The following is a 19,551-nucleotide window of genomic DNA, read 5'->3' as shown; positions in this document are numbered from 1 at the left end:
GGCTAAGAACTTATGGTGCAGATATTTGAGTTCTGTGGTCAGAGCTGTATCATAAATATAAGTTTATTTATAAATAACTATAAATATCTATAATAATTATAATTACAATAATAATTATATATATATATATATATATATATATATATATATATATATATATATATATATATAATATATATAATAATAATATTATAATTATGATAATTAATTATAATATAATAAATAAATATAAATATCTGTAAATAACTGTAAATATAAGTTAATAAAACATCTCTTTGATAAAATTGTGTGGTGTTGTTAATACTGTGAAAAATAAGTCATGAATAACCGTCAACACCTAAGCTTATCTGTTAGGTTGGTAAGAATTACTTGGATGTCAAAAAACAGACTAATATCACTCCTTATAAGGTTATAATTTTGCTGCATCTTGACTACTGTGCACAACTTTGGATACCACAGTTTCTTGGGGATCAGGAGGTGGTAGAGAAGATTCAGAAACAAGTGACCAAACTGGCAAAAGGTCTGTGGAATATTCCCTATATGGAGAAGTTGAAGTTGAGTGGGTTACAAAGTTTAGTTGACAGGCAGAAAAGAGAAAACAGGATAGGAACTCCTAAGCTATTAAAGGAGTTTTATAAACTTGACACAGGAAATTTCAATACATGACAAACAGTGAGAGAACGAGAATTCATCCATGGAAACTGTGTAAGTGTGTGTGGACTAGATTTTTTGCATTGAGAGTGGTGAACGACTGGAATGGATTACCAGAATTAGTGGTGGGTCCGTGACAGTGAATGAATATAAAGAGAGGTATGATAGGTTTTGTGTGTATAAAGGTTAGTGTGGGTCTCACACATTGCATCTCTGAACTCCAGGAAATATTGTATAATAATAATAATAATCAATTACAACTTTTCATTCATCTGATTATTACCACTCATCTTGTGCTGCTTCCATTATTCTTCTTTCATTGTGTGCCACACACAAAATAAAATATAATTCACCTAAGACTCCCTCTTTTTTTATTCTTTAATGATTTGTCCAAATGAGGAAGTAGGAGTTTATGAAATGATCACCAGTTAGTGCTGTAACTTGGTTGTAAAAGATTTCCTTGGTTGGAAAATAAATAATAAATAAATAAATAATAAGAGATTTCTTATTAACTATAAATAATAAGAAAGAAACATAAACATATTCTTTTTTTTTTTTTTTTAAATATAAGTTATTAGATTAATTTTAGTCACTAGAAGACCCTTTATGTGATTCATATTTGCAAAAAAATATAATTTTTCAACTGCACTTTCTGTTCAAATTTTCAGGATAACGTGATAAGATTCTCATCATGTCAACGTCATCAAATTTCTGACATACCCTAAGTGGGAAGGTGTACAGGATCTTATGACAGTACTACATAAAAAGTTATATCATTACTAACTTCCTAGCAACAATTTTCATCCAAATCAGCCTGTTATCCATCAGCATTCTAATATTATTAGATTGTATATTTGTCTTCTAAACCACTTTCTATTGTATCAATCCACCTACATCTTGATCTTCCTGTGGGTCATTTTCTTACCATCCTGGCAAAGAACACGTTTAGCTAATGTCAAACCACCTAAGATTAGCTTTGCTAACACATTCCTGAATGCTAACAGATGTCAAGTTCTTTCCTAATATTCTCATTTTTAATATGATACTGCCATTGATGCCATCTGTTTAGTCCCTCTGGTCTTTCTGAGGACTTTCATATATGTCATAAGATTCTCTATGCTGTAATTCTCTAGTTTCCATTTCTGACATACCCTCAGTGGGTAATCTGAAAAGTTCTCTGCCTAATAATGAAAAAATAAATTTATAATTTCAAAATTATTTTAATTTTCAACATAATCTCCGTTAAGACTAATACGTTTATACCACCGATGCTCCAGAGCCATTATCCCATCCCTGTAGTGGTTCTCAGTAAGATCTGCAAAATACCCTCTACAGCTTCAGTCACCTCTTGATTCGAAGAAAACCAGCAAGGAAGTGTTTTAGTTTTGGGAAGAGATAGAAGTCAGAGGGAGCCAAATCTGGGGAATAGGGTGGATGTTCTAACAATTCATAGTGCAGATCACTTAATTATCTCATTGCCAAAACACTTTTGTGGGTAGGTGCATTGTCCTCATGAAAGATGGTTTTTTTCTTCTGCAAACTGGGTCTTTTCTCACGAATTTTTTCGTATGTCCACTTGAAAGATCGGAATGATATTCCCCAGTTATTGTTTTACTCTTTTCAAGATAATTAATAAACAAAATGCCTTTAGCATCCCAAAACACCGATGCCATGACCTCTCCTGCTGATGGAACCAATTTGTCTTCTTGGGTACTGAGCAACTGGCTTCTGTCCATTGTTTTAACTGCTGTTTGGATTCTGGTGTGTAATGGTGAATCCAAGTCTCATCCATTGTAAAAAATCGACACACAAAATCAGTTTTATTCTTTTTTATTCTTGTTAAAACACTCCAAGCACTGTTCAGAGATTTTCATGCAAGTGAGTTTTTGATCTGCTGTGAGAAAGAGCGGCACCCATCTTGTGCAAAGCTTTTTGATTTGCAATTCTTCACGCAAAATATGGCCTACACATTCTTTTAAAATGCCTATAGTCTCAGCAATTTCATGCACTTTTATTCGCCAGTCATCCAATACCAAATCATGCACTTGATCAATGATTTCTGGTGTTGTTACACTTTTTGGAAGTCCTTCACGTGGATCATCTTCAAGGCTGGTACGGCCACATTTAAACTCGGCAGCCCATTTCTTAATTGTCGAAAACGAAGGAGAAGAGTGCCCATAAACTTTTATGAACTTCGACTGAATTTCTTTTGCCATTAAACCTTCTTTTACAAAGAAATTTATAACTGCACAATACTCAATTTTATCTATTTCCATGGATTCCGACAATACTTTTGTTTCAGACAGCTGTATAAAACAACCTACTTGATAGAATGACCTGCAATTTCAGATCGATGCTTATGATAGATGTACCAACTTAGAAAAAAAAAAAAAATCTTGCCAATAGCGGTGCCATCTATGGTCGAGGCTGAGAACTTTTCAGACCACCCTCATATAATAAAATCATGCTAAGACCCCTTTCTCAGGATGCCATAAAGGGTATCTGTGCCAGCACATCTGTGATTATCCACCATCAAAGAGTGGGACAGCACAATTTTGTTTAGTGATGGCAAGTAAGAACACTGTGCATCGGTAACTGTGTTAAGTTATATTCATCAAAGAAGTTATCAGAGCAGCATTGTTTGTCATTCTTTCTATAAATACTTGAAGTTAAAAAAAAAATATTTTATTTAGATTTTTTATTAAATTAGAAATATCTTATTTTGTCTGGACTGCAACTACTTGCCACATACAAGTTGATGAGTGTATTTGTTTAGCTCAGCTTCCAGCTTCCAGTGATGCTCCCCTCAATTTCTTAAGTCTTTTATTCTATTTTGCTATTATCTATCTCATCTTTAACTAGCATATATGTTTCAATCATGTAAGTTAGTAAGCAATATTCTATTGAGTTCTATGTTAGGGAGCAAATTCTAGTGAGTTTAACAGTTAGTGAGCAATATTCTAGTGAAATATTAGTTAGTAAGTTATAAGTTCATCATAAGTCGGTGCAGAACATAACAGATATAAGTCTGTGCAGAAGAAAGTGATTTTTAATTGGTGAATAGTCCGCTTTTTTCCCCGTTTTTCTACGTTTTTGAGTGCTAAATTGTTTCTCTGAATAAGAGTGTACTTCAGTGGTTGTTTTTTGGAAGTTAGTTGCTGTCGCGATATAATATATTTTGGTACCGTCGGAATCGAATGCGTAATGGTCGAGGATACTACTGGACCTTGCCAAGGCCTTTGATAGGATACCACATGGAACCCTAATCAGTAAACTGGAGCAGATGGGTATAGATATAGGGTTGGTGAGATGGATAAGAGGGTGGTTGAAGGAGAGATATCAAAGAGTGATTTATTCCGGAGTGGAGTCTAAAAGACGTCTTGTGACTAGTGGAGTCCCACAGGGCTCTGTTCTTGGACCACTGCTTTTCAATTTGTTCATCAATGATATTGGAAAGGATCTGAGAGGAAGTGTTCACTTGTTTGCTGATGATGCAAAGTTGGGTAGAGCAATTGTGAGTGCACAGGATGTCAAAATTTTACAGGATGATTTGGATAGTTTGGAGAACTGGGCTAGGAAAATTGGATGTCAATTTAATGTGGCAAAGTGTAAGGTTATGCACTTTGGGGTGAAAAGAATAGCAGCAGTATATGGCATTGGTGGAACCATACTCCAGGAGATTGATGAGGCCAGGGATTTGGGAGTGTTGGTGGATAGGGAGTTGAAGTTTAGGGGGCACATTGCAAAAGTAACTAAAACAGCTCACCAAATCACTTGGCTTCTGAAAAATACTTTAACATGCAGAGACGAACAAGTTGTTGTTCCTCTGTATCGAGCCTTGATAAGACCCCATCTGGACTTTTGTGCCCAGCTATGGGCACCAGGGTTTCTTCGTGATGGGGAGGAAGTGGAGAGGGTCCAGAGACGAGTGACCAAGATGATAGCAGGTCTGTGGAATGAACCTTATGAGAATAGGTTGAAGATTTGTGGGTTGCAGAAATTAGATGATAGGCGAAGGAGGGGTGATATGATTGAGACATTCAAATTACTGAAGGGTTTTTATAAGATTGATCCAGAAGATATTTTTGAAAATATGACTGGTGGTGGGAGGACTAGGGGCCATGCATGGAAGCTGGGCAAGAGCGTGGTTGACAAGGGTGTTAGAGCTAGGTTCTTTACTTGGAGAGTGGTAAATGAGTGGAATAAGCTTCCAGAGTCTGTTGTGGGTGCTACGACCGTGAATGAGTTCAAAGCAAGGTATGATAGATACTGTGTGAATGTTGAATAGTTGTTCTTGACATGATGTTAGGGCCTCCCTCAATGAGTCTGTCGACTCCTTGGAGTTTCCCGGAACAATAATAATAATAATAATAATAATAATAATAATGGTGGAAGACAAAACGAAGCTAAGTTACTGTATTTAGTTATATTTCATTTTATTTCATTATATTTAGTACTTAAATGTTCTGATGTTTGTACTTTTTTTTTTCCTCTTATTTATTAATTGAATAATTATTAAAGATTACGCTACTCGGCAGTAAGGAATGAGGGTGGATTCAGCAGCAGTCGCAAGTGGCGTAACGCCAAGTCCTCAGCCATTTAAGAACTCAATTATTAGCAATATCATAAGGGACTTTGTGGCATGCAGTACTTGCGGCATGTATGCGTCTCGGGAATTACATATGTGGCTTGTTAAAGAGAGTGGAGAGCGTATGTGTGCAAAATGCAGGCAGTTGGAGGAAATAAGTACATTAGATATATCGATATCCGACTTTGTTGCTCCAGAAACGGGAAATGAATGTAGGAAGACAAGTAGTATGATAGGAGAGAATGAGAAAATAATAGTTGATAGTGTGGAAGGTGTGAGTGACTGTGGAAGTTTAGGAGATGGTTTTGTTTGGGAGAGTGAATTTAGATTAAGAGTGACTGACCTGCTGAGGGAGATAGATGAGTTGAAAGAGGAGGTGGAATGTCTTGTGAATGAGAGCAGAAGTATGAAAGATAAGATTAGGAGAATGGAAGAGATAAATGCAAGGCAGAATCAGAGTAGGAGAGAGAGAGAGAGAGAGAGAGAGAGAGAGAGAGAGAGAGAGAGAATTTAGGGAGTATGAGTGAGAGGTATGGGGGTGCTAGAAGAGGATAGAATGGAAACGGTAGGAGAGATGGAATGAGAGAGAGGTATGGGAATGCTAGAAGACGAGCGGATGGAAACAGTAGTAGGAGAGACAGAATGAGAGAGGGATATGGAAGTGCTAGAAGTGGAGAAAATGGAAACAGTAGGAGAGAGGGAATGAGAGAGATGTATCGGAGTGCTAGAAGAGGAGAGAATGGAAACAATAGGAGCGAGGGAATGGTAAGAGGTATAATGTATGGCGACTCAATGATCCGTGGTGTTCAAGATAGGATGTGTGAGGAGTGTTTGGCAGGAGGAACAATAGAAAGGGTGGCTATGGCAATTAAGAGAGGTGAAAGGGTGGATGAGATGATTGTGATGGTAGGAACGAATGACTTGAGTGGTAATGTAAGTCGGGCAGCGAGAGATATGAGATTTTTGCTTGAGACTGTACGGAAGAAGACAGAGAGAGGAAAAATAGTGTGCATGTTGCCTGGGTATGATAATGATGAGCTGAGCAGAAGAGCGGTGATATTGAATGGCATAATAGCGAGAATGTGTGACAAGAGAGGACTGGTATATGTAGATGCTTGGAGTGCGTTTGAGGAAAGAGAGGAGTTGTATGCGAGAGACCGTTTACATTTGAATGAAGAAGGATGTAGGCATCTGGAGAGATTACTGTTCTGAACGAGTCAGTGTGTCCCAGGGAGGATGATAGCAGTGGTGGCCTCTTGTGGGAATAGATTCTTGGGAGAAGGGTGATGATATCAGGTAACACTGAGCCCAGTGGAGTCTAGAAGGGATAATGCTGGGTATAGAAACAATGGCATTTATATGCTTTATACTAATGCCAGGAGTATCCAGAATAAGGGAGAGGAATTGGTGGTGCAGATAGCATCAGCCTGGCCAAAAATTATTGCGATCACTTAGACGTGGTTGACAGAAGGGGATATAACAACAGGAATAGAAGTCGCTGGGTATAGCATTTTTCGTCAGGATAGGAGGGGAAAGCGTGGTGGGGGGTGCTGCTTATGATAAGTGATGACCTATGTCCTCTAAGAGTGGAGAATTTGGAAGGAAGTGAGACAAATGATTTTGAGAGCGTATGGTGTGAAGTAGAGGTAGGCAAGACAGGATATTTAGTGGGGTGTTGCTACAGACCCAGGAGCACAGAGGATGGGGACCAGGAGATGTTTAGACAGCTAAGTTTGGCAAGTGCAAGAAGAATGATTGTTATGGGAGATTTTAACTTCAGTAGTATAAATTGGAGAGAGGAAGATGCATGTAGCAATAGGGGAATGGAATTTCTAGAACTCTTGAGGGAAAAATGTCTTAGGCAACATGTAACAGAGGGAACAAGAGGTTCAAAAGTTTTGGATTTGGTTATAGCATCAGAAGAGTTGATAATAACTGAGTTGATGTCTCTCCCACCAGTTGGAGAGAGTGACCATATGGTGTTGACTTGGAAAATGAATAGACATGCAGGAGTATCAAAGAGACGGGAACTTATGTGGAATTATAAAGCAGGTTATTATAATAGTCTTAGACATCAACTTCTGGAAGTTTCATGGAGGGAGGAATTGGAAGGCCGGGATATCACCAGTGCGTGGGAAATTGTGAAAGAATATTTGTTATCAGCAATGGTAAGTTGTATACTACGAGTGAAGAAGAGGACGCAATTTAGAGTAAAGTGGATGACAAACAATACTAAACAGGAATTGCATGCGAAAAAGAGGCTATGCAAAAGATATAAGGAGACAGGTGAAGATATGCATGAGGAATATAAGACACAGGCCACAAGCGTGACTAGTGTGGTAAGGAAAGCGAAACTGGAATATGAGAGGAGATTGGCCCTAAGATCCAAAGAAAATCCTAGGGAATTTTTTAGCTATGTGGCCAGTAGGAGGAGAAATGACTGTGGAAGAATGATATTGTGGGATAAAAATGGGAATAGAGTGACTGATGCAGAGGATATAGTGGAATTGTTCAATGAACACTTTATTGGAGTATTTCATCCTAGAGGAGTCAGTTTTAATGCTAGAGGGATAGGACTGGTTTGAGGTCTGGAGGTACAGGAGGAGAGTGTGTTTCAGATACTGAGTACTCTGGATGTCAGTAAAGCTGTGGGACTGAATGGTATTTCACCAAGAGTTTTGAGAGAATGTGCTAGGGAATTGACAGTACCTTTAACGTGGCTTTTCAATGAAAGTCTGGCTTTGGCAAAGGTGCCCAGGGAATGGAAGGAAGGTAAGATAGTGCCACTGCATAAGGGTGGTAACAGACTGGAAGTGTCTAATTATAGGCCAGTCTGTGTGTCATCAGTAGTTGTTAAGATCTTGGAGAAAGTAGTGAGGGACCGTATACAGCATTGGGCAGATGAAGGTAATGTTATCTCTGAGAATCAACATGGATTTGTGAAAGGACGCTCTATTTTTAGCAATATGTTAGCCTTTTATAATAAAGTTACAAGAACATTAGATGAGGGAAAGGCATATACTGCAATTTTCTTAGACTTGGCGAAGGCATTTGACAGGGTGCCACATGATAAGCTGATATTTAAGTTGCAGCACATGGGTCTGGATGTCAGATTGGTCAACTGGATTCAGGATTGGCTGTCTGATAGGTATCAGAGAGTTGTGTATGGTGGAGCAGTTTCCAGGAGGCAGAGGGTTACAAGTGGGGTCCCACAGGGCTCAGTAATAGGACCTATATTGTTTAACCTTTATATCAATGACATAGCCAGTGGATTGCAGGGGGATATTCAGTTGTTTGCGGATGATGCAAAGCTGGGAAGGATTATTAGTAATAGTGCAGATGTGGTAGCCCTGCAAGAGGATTTAAATAAGCTAGATAGATGGGCAAATGAATGCGGGTTATCAGTTTAATGTAGCAAAATGTAAGGTCTTGAGGTTTGGGAAACATCGATGGGATGCTGCATACTCTATGGGAGGAGTTATACTGGAGGAAGTAGGGGAGACAAGAGATCTGGGGTTGATGATTGATAGAAACCTGAAGTTTAGGGGACATATTGCAAAGGTGGTGAAGGTAACACAGAGGATTGCTGCTATTATGAGAAGGACACTGACCTGCAGAGATAAGAGGGTTATCATTCCGTTGTAAGTTTCTGATCAGACTACACTTGGACTATTGTTCTCAGATTTGGTTCCCAGGATTTGAAGGGGATAAATTAACTGTGGAAAGGATACAAAGACGGATGACAAAGATGGTTTCAGGACTGTACAAGGATAGTTATGAGGATCGGCTGAGAGAATGTGGACTGCAGAGTTTGGCGGATAGAAGAAGGAGAGGTGATATGATTGAGACTCTTAAACTGTTGAGAGGTGGTTACAGGGTTGACACTGGGGAGTTCTTTCGCTTGGTTGAACAGCGGGAAGGAGTGATGACAAGAGGCCATCCCTGGAAGTTACAAAAGGAAACTGTGAGCAAGAGGGTAAGGAGTGGTTTCTTTGTGTGGAGCGTGGTTGAGCCATGAAATGCATTGCCTGATGGAGTGGTGGGAGCGAGAACAGTCAGTGAGTTTAAAGAGTGGTATGATAGACTTTGTGTTTCTCAGGGGGGGGGTTCTCCCCTTGATGAGTCTTGACAGACTTTATGTCTTAGGAAGGACCTCCCTCGATGAGTCTTTTGACTCCTTGGAGGCCTGAATAATAATAATAATAATAATAATAAGTCAGTGAGCAATATTCTACTGAGTAATAAGCTTATCATAAGTTAGTGAGCAATATTTCCTTAATCCATTCCTGTATCCTGTATCCTTGACATTTACAGTTCTAAATAATCTTCCTTCAGAAGTGGTCACTCATTTCTGGACTTTCTTTAAGGTTTCCTTACCACTCATTATCCTGGTGATGAGATCTGAGCACAGGAATCTACATGCAGTCAGATCACTACTTTAGCCATTGGCACTATCACCTTTTTGTTTCTATTTTTCAATGTCCTTACCATTAATGCAGCTCCTGAGTGAAACTCTACAATACAATACACCTCGTTCCATCTCCTCTGACTATTATCACTCTCACTTAGATGCCAACCATCTTTAGCAATCAACTATCTTTTACCACAAATTTATTCCAACATATCTATGTACCACAGATATGTCGGAATAAAGGCCTCAAGGCCTCTCTTCCTTACATCCTGCACATCCCTCAGCTCTTACTATTAATCCAAAGAAATAGACCAATAACTCTATTCCCCTCCAAACTTTTTTACTTCAGTATCTCTGATAACACTCAAGTCCTGTGCTACTGCATTCACACTCCTCTGCAAATCGTTCATTCCAACCATCACAATCAACTCACCTCCATTTCCTCTCCAGAGCCTCAATTACTCTTATGACTGACTTTTAAACACATCTTTAACACCTGCTCTGTTTTTACAACCTGGACAAATGAATCCTATACAGCATTGTAGTCTCTCTCTCTCTCTTTCCTTCTCTCTTCCTTACCTTCTTCTTCTGCACTATTCTATCCTCTAAACTTCTCTATAATCATTCATGCTTTACTTCATAAGAGAACTCAAGAAGAATTGAAAATTCTAAGAGGCATCCATATTTGTATTTTGGTATAGAGTAAAAAATTCATATATAAATGAACATCTGTTGCAATAACTAGATTTTTACTAATAGTAGATTTTGTGCTAGATAATATTCTGTCAGCACAGTATCATATTATTATTTTTTTAATGTACATCTCACAAAAAAGTTAATAAACCTGTACTTCACTAGTGTTAGTATGGTGGGTGGACTAAAGTTTAGACAATCTGGAAACCCTTATTCACCCCATTTCCAATTCATCTACCACCTAAAGGGCATGTTATCCACTATAACTAAATCAAATAACTGACTGACTAAACAGTTATATGATAGCTTAACAAGAAATTATATGACATATATTATGAAATGCAAATATTTATTTTTAATAACAAATATCATATATTTATATCTAAATATATATAGGTTATATCTAAATAACAGAATGCTCATGAGCAAAGATGTTAATTACCATAAGGAATAAAACAGCCCAATATTTCCACGCGCATTGAAATCCAATTATTCCATTTATAAGGGTGGATACGTATAAACTTCATTCTAACAACATGATCAAAGTAATTAGTAACTGGAGTGTCACTATCAAAGTTAGCTGAAAATATCTGAAAATAAACATAGGATACAATATTATTTCTTTGAATTCAATAAAAATTTTTTGCTGAAGAATGGAAAGTTTAGTTATTATTATTATTAAACCAGGGGTCATTTAAGGGTCACTAGACAGTTGGGGGGAGACCTTCACATAGATTTAAAAATGTGAAAAACCAACTGGGGCTTCTAACCTAATGTCCAATTTTCACCTGCACATTATGCATCCCATTAGTAGGTTACCATAGGATACTGAACAAAAGAGGTGACCAAACAGTATTCTGTATTCACTTAACCAGAAACAAACATGATGGCAACAATGAGATGAAATTTCATGACAGCAGTAAGGTTGCCTAGTTAAACAGTGTCCCTATTGCTTTCATCAGGGAAGTAGGGTAAATAGTGAAGAGTCAGCTACTAGAATAAACTACTCAGCATCAGCAGAATTGAAAACAGGAACCATCAACATAACAAGTATCAAAGAAAAAGAAGCCAAACTGACAGAAGAAAAACTAGAGAAGTACCACATAGACATAATTGGTATTATTCAGATGAAGAAGAGTAAAGCAGGTGAGATAATAACAAAGTTCTAATATTCGGAAAGTAGTAGTAATCAGAAGAAAGAAGAAGAAACAATAGCACTCATCATCAAAACATGAAGATAAACTTCTTAATTTGTACACCTTTTCAAGTAGAGTTATGTGGGCATATTTGTGCCTATTGTCCCACAGGAGATTCTGCTAAGGAAAAAAGGGAAGATTTTTGAGTTATTGGAGAAGGAAGCTTACAAAGAAAAATGACACACACACACACACACACACAAAGATTAGGTGTTATTAGTTATTCATAAGTGCTTCATGGTACAAACAAAAAACACTAGAAGAAGAAACAATAATTAATTAATTTATTGAACATGCTAATATTTTACTAGTTTTCTAACCAGCATCAGCAAGCACAGATTACAGCTGTGGTGCCACAGCACTCAATAAGAATGCTATGGAAATAATTCAGATTATAACTGAAAAGGAACTAATCTCCTAACAAGGTGCCCTTCTGGGATGAGATAAGAGTGCAATTAATTCTGAGAAGTTTTTGCTCATGTGGTCTCAGAGTGACTGTCTCCCAGATCTTTGGCAAATTAATACAGTCATAGTTGGGATTAGGAGAATGTTTCACAGCTAATGCTGGTTTCAAAATGGTCTCTCAGACCTGAAGTGACTTCTCTATAGCATAGTTTTCTGCTTCTTCCATTTAATTCTGTATGAAGCAACATTCAGATCATGGCATGCTTGTAACCTCAGTCTTGACTTGCCATGCAGATGACTGCAGATATACTTCCTATGTCCTTCAAGGCAAGTGTTAACAGACCTACCACACCATCTAAATTAAGCCAAGCTGCAGGCAGAGAATCTTTGAACATATCCATTCTCCTAAGGATCATTCTCTTGCACATCCTGAAGTGTATAAAACTCCGTGTAGCTTGGTCTACTTTGGAAAGTCTAGGAGGTCTGCTAATATCCTGCCTTGAAAAACAGAAGAATTACATCCACAATGATCTGTATGGCAATTCAAGTATGTATATACAAATTGATTGAGTACATATAAATTTAAGACTGGCAAACCATGCTCTAGATATTCTTTCACACAGAATTAAAAAGAAGACAAGCATGCTACAGAGAAGTCACTACAGGTCCGAAAGGCTATATTAAGAATCAGCATCAGCTATGAAGCACTGCTAGTCTCAAGAAGTATAGCAATATCAATTTTCCAAAGGTCTGAAAAAAAGTCATTCTTAGACTACATTAACATGAACTTCTCAAAACTAACTGCACTGTTATCTGGACCATGGAGGGCGCCTTATTAAGATATTAGCTCCTTTTCAGTAACAATTCAAACTGTTTCCATTAGTTGGTAAGGGGTTGTTATAAGATCAATGGTGGAGAAGTTCTACAGAGAATAGTGGGAGATCAGGGGAGAACCAGAGGTCATCCCTGGAAACTGTATAAAGAGGGTATGAGTAGGGGACTGACAGGCAGGTTTTTTCATGCAGAGTTGTGAATGATTGGAATGCCTTGCCTGAGAGTGGGGTGTCTGCAAGGAGTTTGAGTGTGTTTAACACACGGTATGATGAGATGTGTGTGTGTGTGTGTGATAAAAGGACCTCCCAGATGAGTCTTTGACTCCATGAGGTCTTGTTTAATAATAATAATAATAATAATTTTAATTGAGTGCTGTGTATGTACCATCACAGTCAATTCTGATGATGCCAGTTATTATTATTATTATTATTATTATTATTATTGATTATATGCATCATGTAGGCATAGGCACATGAACGGTTGAATGGAGGTTTCGTTTTTCTGGTCGTTTTTCTGGTCCTGTTTTTATAGTTTTAATATGGTTCTAACTCCTGTTTTTAATCTAAAAGCATCATAAAGTAACTCTACTTGTCACACTGAAGACAGTGATATATAATTCATCGAAATCGGTCAAGTGGAATCCAAATTTTGAGTGTGCAGAAAATTGAACAGAGTTCACCGTGGTCACTAACAAGCATAGAACAAAGGATGTTGCCATTTTTACAGCTGTCCAAGGGAAGAAACGTGAGTCGTGAAGTGCAACAAGTGCCTGAAGGAAGTCATATAACCTGCAGGAAATGTCTTAGGAATCTTCACTTTACATGCTCCGAAATTTCAGAAACAACATGGCAATGCAAATCCAATGCCAAACGAGAGGAATGGAAGTGCCTATACTGCAGAGAGAACAAATAAACGCCACCACCCACGGCGCAACTGATTACAGTGGAAGCAGAATCAGACGATGAACCGAACAGACAAAAAAATACCAGTGAGTCTTATAATTTGAATTCCGTAAATTTATTACTAGAAAAAGGTTTAGAGAACATAAAAGCCAGCTTAGTAGATCTTGTCCAACAACTCTTTGATAAACAGAATAAACAAATAACAAAAAAATAGCGAATATGAAAAGTTTATTAAATTTAATAATTCAACAGTCGAAGAAGTCTTCCAAAGGGTAAAAGACATTAAAACTAGCATTAACATACTAACTGACAGGCAGCACAAATTGATGAAAGACACATCCGATCTCTGTCAAGAACTTAATTCCCTAAAACTACAATACAAACTTTTAAATCAACAACAACATAAAGAAGACCTTATCATAAATGGTCTTCCAGAAACTGAATCCACAGAAAATCTTAGAGACATAGTTTTAAAGTTAGGCCATGCAACTGACATCCCCACTAAGCATAATGATATTCAGATCATAAATCGGATGCGCAGAAAGAACACAAAGCAAGGCTTACCATGACCTGCACAGTCATAGTTCATCTGAAACACAAAGCTACAAGAGACAATCTCATAAAAGCCAGCAGACTGAAAAAACCAGCTGTCAAGACTTAAATGCATCACAAGACAATACACCAATCTTTCTATCTGCGTATTCAACACCTTCCAATCAGAATCTGTTGTACCAAGCAAGAAAGGAAAAAACAGAAAAAAAAGTTATCAATTTTTGTGGATCAAAGAGGTCAAGATATTCTTGAGAAAGTCACAAATTTCAAAGTCTATACAAATAAAAAGCTCGGAAGACATAGATGGGCTGCCAGAGTGAAACAAAAGACTCCAATTTAGTTCAAAAAGAAGACCTCAACACAACAAAAATGAATGTGAACCATCAGATAGATGTAATTACATCAGAATACATCAGCAATTGCACTTTCAACTCGCTTGATGCATGGAAACAACACACAGTACAAGCGAGAGGACTCTCAATCTTGCATATTAACATCAGAAGCATCCGAAAACATTGGTTATTGTTACAGGCTTATCTGAGGAATTGCACCAGTATTATTGATATATTGGTCCTAACAAAAGTATCCATAACTAATGACGAAGCAACTGCTTTCCAAATTCCAGACTTCCAGCAACATAGATCATGCTGCCAAACAAAAAAAGGGGGTGGAATATTAATATTTATCGAACATAAATTCAAAGAAACCGCAAAAGAAACCGCCTATCAGTTTGAGCATGCTGAAACCCTTTGCATCCAAATCGCTGATACCACCAATAGACAGCATCCCATAATACTAAATGATATTTACAGCCACCAAACTTAAACATGATAAAATTCTTGCACGAACTCAATTGTTGGCTTTCATGCCAAGAAATATGCTCAACTGAATACCTAATCATAATCGGTGACATAAACATAAATATTGCAAATGAAAACCAGAACAACACCGTACAATACCCAGACACGCAATCCACGTATAACCTAATACTAACAATAGCATCATGTACTAGAGAAGAATATTCGGAAATACTATCACTGCTTCCTGCCTAGATCATGTAAACATCCGAGCACCATCAAACAGTTACACTGCATCAGTCATAAAGTGCAAAGTAGCAGATCGTTACTTCACGGATCTAAATTTGCACACCAAGATGATATCCATACAATGCCCCACAGAAGAAAAGCAACACAAAACAATAATTGACGAAGAAATAGTCAACCACGAAATAAGAAAAACCGACTGGGAACACATGGCATCAGATTCAGAAGATATCTTATACAACAACATTAAACTCACACTGGAGGAAATATATAAGAAAGCTGAAGAAAGTCAGAATTCATTTAAAAATAACCCCAAATCCTTGGATGACACCAAACTTAATCCTAGAAATACACAGAAAGGACTCTCTATGGAAAGAATTAAAGCGATATCCAAATAACACAGCTTTAAAAACTGAATATAAGAAAACAAGGGATTGCCTTACAATACAAGTAAGAAATGCAAAAAGAAACTACTACAGGACAAATTATCCTCTGCACAAAACAACATGAAACAACCCTGGCATCTGATCAACAAGATGCCAGATTGTGCTCCCAACACCATCCCCTGCGAAACCATAAAACACAGCTTCATGAAAGACGAAAAACCTATCCAACAACTAGCAAATGACTTTAACCAACACATTGCAGACTCCATCAAAAAACTGCATAGAAATCACAAAACGTGATCCTCCACTTGGACCACAATCAAAACAGACATGAAAGTTCCCAACCATAAAAGAAGCAGAACTTCTCTCTGTAATACATAAAATCAAACCAGAAAGACCCAGGAATTGATGGAATAAGACCTAAGGATATCAAGCAACATGCAACTAGCCTAGGTCCTATCCTACTAAAATTAATAAATAAAATATTTAAAACAGGACAGATACCAAGTATGCTAAAGAACAGCCATAATCACACCCATATACAAACACGGAAAAAGAAATTTAATCAGCAATTACAGACCCATAGCAACATTACCAGTTATAAATCAAATTATGGAGTGGATCGTACTGAAGAAACTCACAGCATATTATTATTATTATTATTATTATTATTATTAAACAAAACCTCATGGAGTCAAATATGACTGTGCCAGCCGGCAACTGAATTCTGATACTCAAATAAATAATGCTAAACAACAAAGGGATCATGTGATGTGCAGTCGTGGCTCTTCCCCTTTTCTTTCTTACGTATATTGCTTCCCCCTTCACTCATACAGGTCCAAAAGTTTTATAAGTGGTAATTCAATCTCAGAAAACAACAGACTCATGAACTTTGACATAAAGAAATACATTTATTATAAATACTTGCATAGATACACTTTAAGTAATAATTTCAATGCTAGAGAGTCTAAACCCCCCCCCCTCTCTTTAGGTTAAGATATCCAAAATTTCAATTCTTATGTTTAAATGAAACAATCCTATATCTCTGTTATATTATTATGTTCAGACTCGATTATTCCATACAGGGTTACTCAGTGCTCATTTTCTAAGCACAATTATATACAACTTTATGCAAAGTATGTCAGATGCATTCTGTCTTGTATTTTAACATGGAAAATATTCTAATTCGTGCTCAAGCTCTATCCCCCCCCCCACAACTTAATTAAAATTCAGGCTAATATCTATCATTATATCATATAGCTTCTTCCTGACAAACAGTTCAGAGGTTAGGTTCCTTTCTCAGCACAAGCTTAGAGTGGCACCAGCTTATTTGACACAGACAGATCAGTCCAAATAGTCTTTTAGGCACCATGGGTAAGTTAATGTGTGGAGCTCCTTAATTCCTTGGCTCCTATTCCTTTTACGATTACAATTCTATAATGTGCATGAAATATTGTACGTTACCATCTTGTTCTTTTCATGGGGTTTCCGTGACTTCCCTCCACGCTTTCATTTAGATATGGAAGACTTCCGTATTTTCTCACCACGTGTTTCTGTGGCATCAGCGACTTACTTCCACTATCTTCGAAGGTTGCCCTTTGCTGACTTCACTTTGGCATAGCTTACCAACGGCTCGTTACTGGAATTCTGACTTCATTCCTTTGGTGGCTTTATTCGACTCGGTACAACAGCAACCAGGAGATTGTTGCTGGGCACTGGCGACAAGCTTCCATAGCTATCCAGGATTGGATAGGAACAGAAAACAAGAGAGAGAGTTTGAATCTCACGCAGTGCCTTATATTACAAATGCGAGCGCACTCTCTCGGTGACTACATCATACTTTTAGCCATGGCCAATTGGTCACCGCAACTCCGAACTGTTTTAACATGGTTCTAATATATAGATCTCTTATGCACATTTAATAATAACAATTTCAGTCCTGAGACACAATTTCCCTTTATCTTACACAGACATTAACAATTTTAAATACAGATTTCCTAAGTTTATTTAATATTAACAATCTCAGTTGGTTTGATATACTTTTGTGTGAACATATATTATTATTATTATTATTATTATTATTAAACAAAACCTCATGGAGTCAAAGACTCATCTAGGAGGTCCTTTTATCTCACACACATCTCATCATACCGGGTCTTAAACACATTCAAACTCCTTGCAGACACCACACTCTCAGGCAAGGCATTCCAATCATTCACAACTCTGCACGAAAAAAACCTGCCTCTCACTCCCCTATTCACGCCCTCTTTAGACAGTTTCCAGGGATGACCTCTGGTTCTCCCCTGATCTCCCACTATTCGCTGTAGAACTTCTCCACCATTGATCCTATAACAACCCCTTACCAACTTGTAGGTCTCTATCATATCTCTCCTCTTCCTTCTCTCCACTAAACTCTGCAAATTACATCTTTTCAATCTTTCCTCATACTCGACATTCCAGAGGTCAGAAACTACCTTAGTCAGTCGCCTTTGGACCCTTTCCAACATCTCTTCATCCTTCTGAAAACCAGGTGACCAAATCTGGGCACAATAGTCCATGTGTGGCCTAATCAAAGCCTTACACAATGGAACAAGAATCTCCCTACTTCTACACGTCAGTGTCCTCCTCATCATTCCCAGAAGTCTTTGTGTTGTCTTCACAATTTTGGTGATGTGTCCCCTAAATTTTAGATCCTTATCCACTATCACTCCCAGATCTCTTATTTCCTCTACTTCCAACAATATATTCTCACCAAGCATAAATTCTGCATCCCATCTTTGTTTTCCAAATTTTAAAACTTTACATTTTGCAACATTGAACTCACATCCCCATTTGCTTGCCCAATCACTCAATTTATTCAAGTCTTCTTGCAAGGCCACAACATCTTCACTACTCTTTATGGTTAGTCCCAACTTTGCATCATCTGTAAACAACTGAATATCTCCATCCAAATCTTCGCCAATATCATTAATATACAAGTTAAATAGTAATGGTCCTAAAACAGATCCCTGAGACACTCCACTAGTGACTTTCCTTTTCCTGGATATTGCACCCCCATACACAACTTGTTGATACCTATCAGATAGCCAGTCTCCAATCCAATGCACTAATCTAATATCCAACCCCATCTGCTCTAGTTTGACTGTCAACTTATCATGAGGTACTCTATCAAAAGCTTTTGTAAAATCCAAGTATATTACTGTGTATCCTTTAAAAACTCAAACTTAGCACATCCTGGAGTCTATTGCATCGCTGCACCTGTAACGTACTGTACATTAGCGAAACAGGACAGACAATCCCTATATGTAAGAAAGAACACATTATTATATAATCATTATGGTGAAGCAGGCCTCTCAAACCATTCACTCAACACCTTACACCAAATCGACTGGAAAAGCACCCGCTCTTTACACCGCACAAAAACCTGGTATGAAAGGAAATTTAAGAAAGCCTGCGAAATCCTGATAAACCACCCAAATATCAACAACAAAGATGGCATGAAAATTCCAAGGATCTGGATGGCACACATTCAGCCTACCTAATATATAAGATCCAGCATAAGTCAGGACTCTAGCCAATCTTCAGCTAGTATTAGAAACCATTTCATACCAACTGGCTGGAATGTACATGATGTTAATATATGTATATAGATAGATACTTGTTGTTGTGCCCAATGTATTTCTACAACCAACAGATAATACTAATAATAGGACTCTAGCATTGATGTATAATTTTTTTTTTTACCATCGGTCAGGCCAACAATTGTTGTAGCGGTTGGTCAGTGTCTGTAACAAACCAGTTTGATTGTAGTGTAGACCATGACATAAAGGTCGAAACATCAAATGTAGATTTTAGTTATATTAAGCTAAAGTTTTTATTCAAACATGGTA

The 19,551-nt window shown here is 37.5% G+C and overlaps 1 protein-coding gene across 4 annotated transcripts in view; it reads right to left on the bottom strand.

Moving 5' to 3' along the window:
- LOC150094462 (hemocytin-like) overlaps window positions 1-19,551 on the bottom strand; it is a 2,636,009-nt gene that overhangs the window by 1,090,005 nt on the left and 1,526,453 nt on the right. For all 4 annotated transcript variants that reach the window (XM_090412206.1, XM_090412207.1, XM_090412208.1 and 1 more), the window contains one exon: window positions 10,786-10,933. In XM_090412206.1, the coding sequence (XP_090268332.1) occupies window positions 10,786-10,933 (148 nt within the window). The remainder of the gene's footprint in view (window positions 1-10,785; window positions 10,934-19,551) is intronic.

This window comes from Typopeltis vanoorti, chromosome 22, assembly GCF_054136105.1.
Source record: "Typopeltis vanoorti isolate ZY-2024b chromosome 22, IOZ_Tvanoo_1.0, whole genome shotgun sequence".
Classification (NCBI taxonomy): domain Eukaryota; kingdom Metazoa; phylum Arthropoda; class Arachnida; order Uropygi; family Thelyphonidae; genus Typopeltis; species Typopeltis vanoorti.
This window is presented reverse-complemented; position numbering and strand designations above follow the sequence as displayed.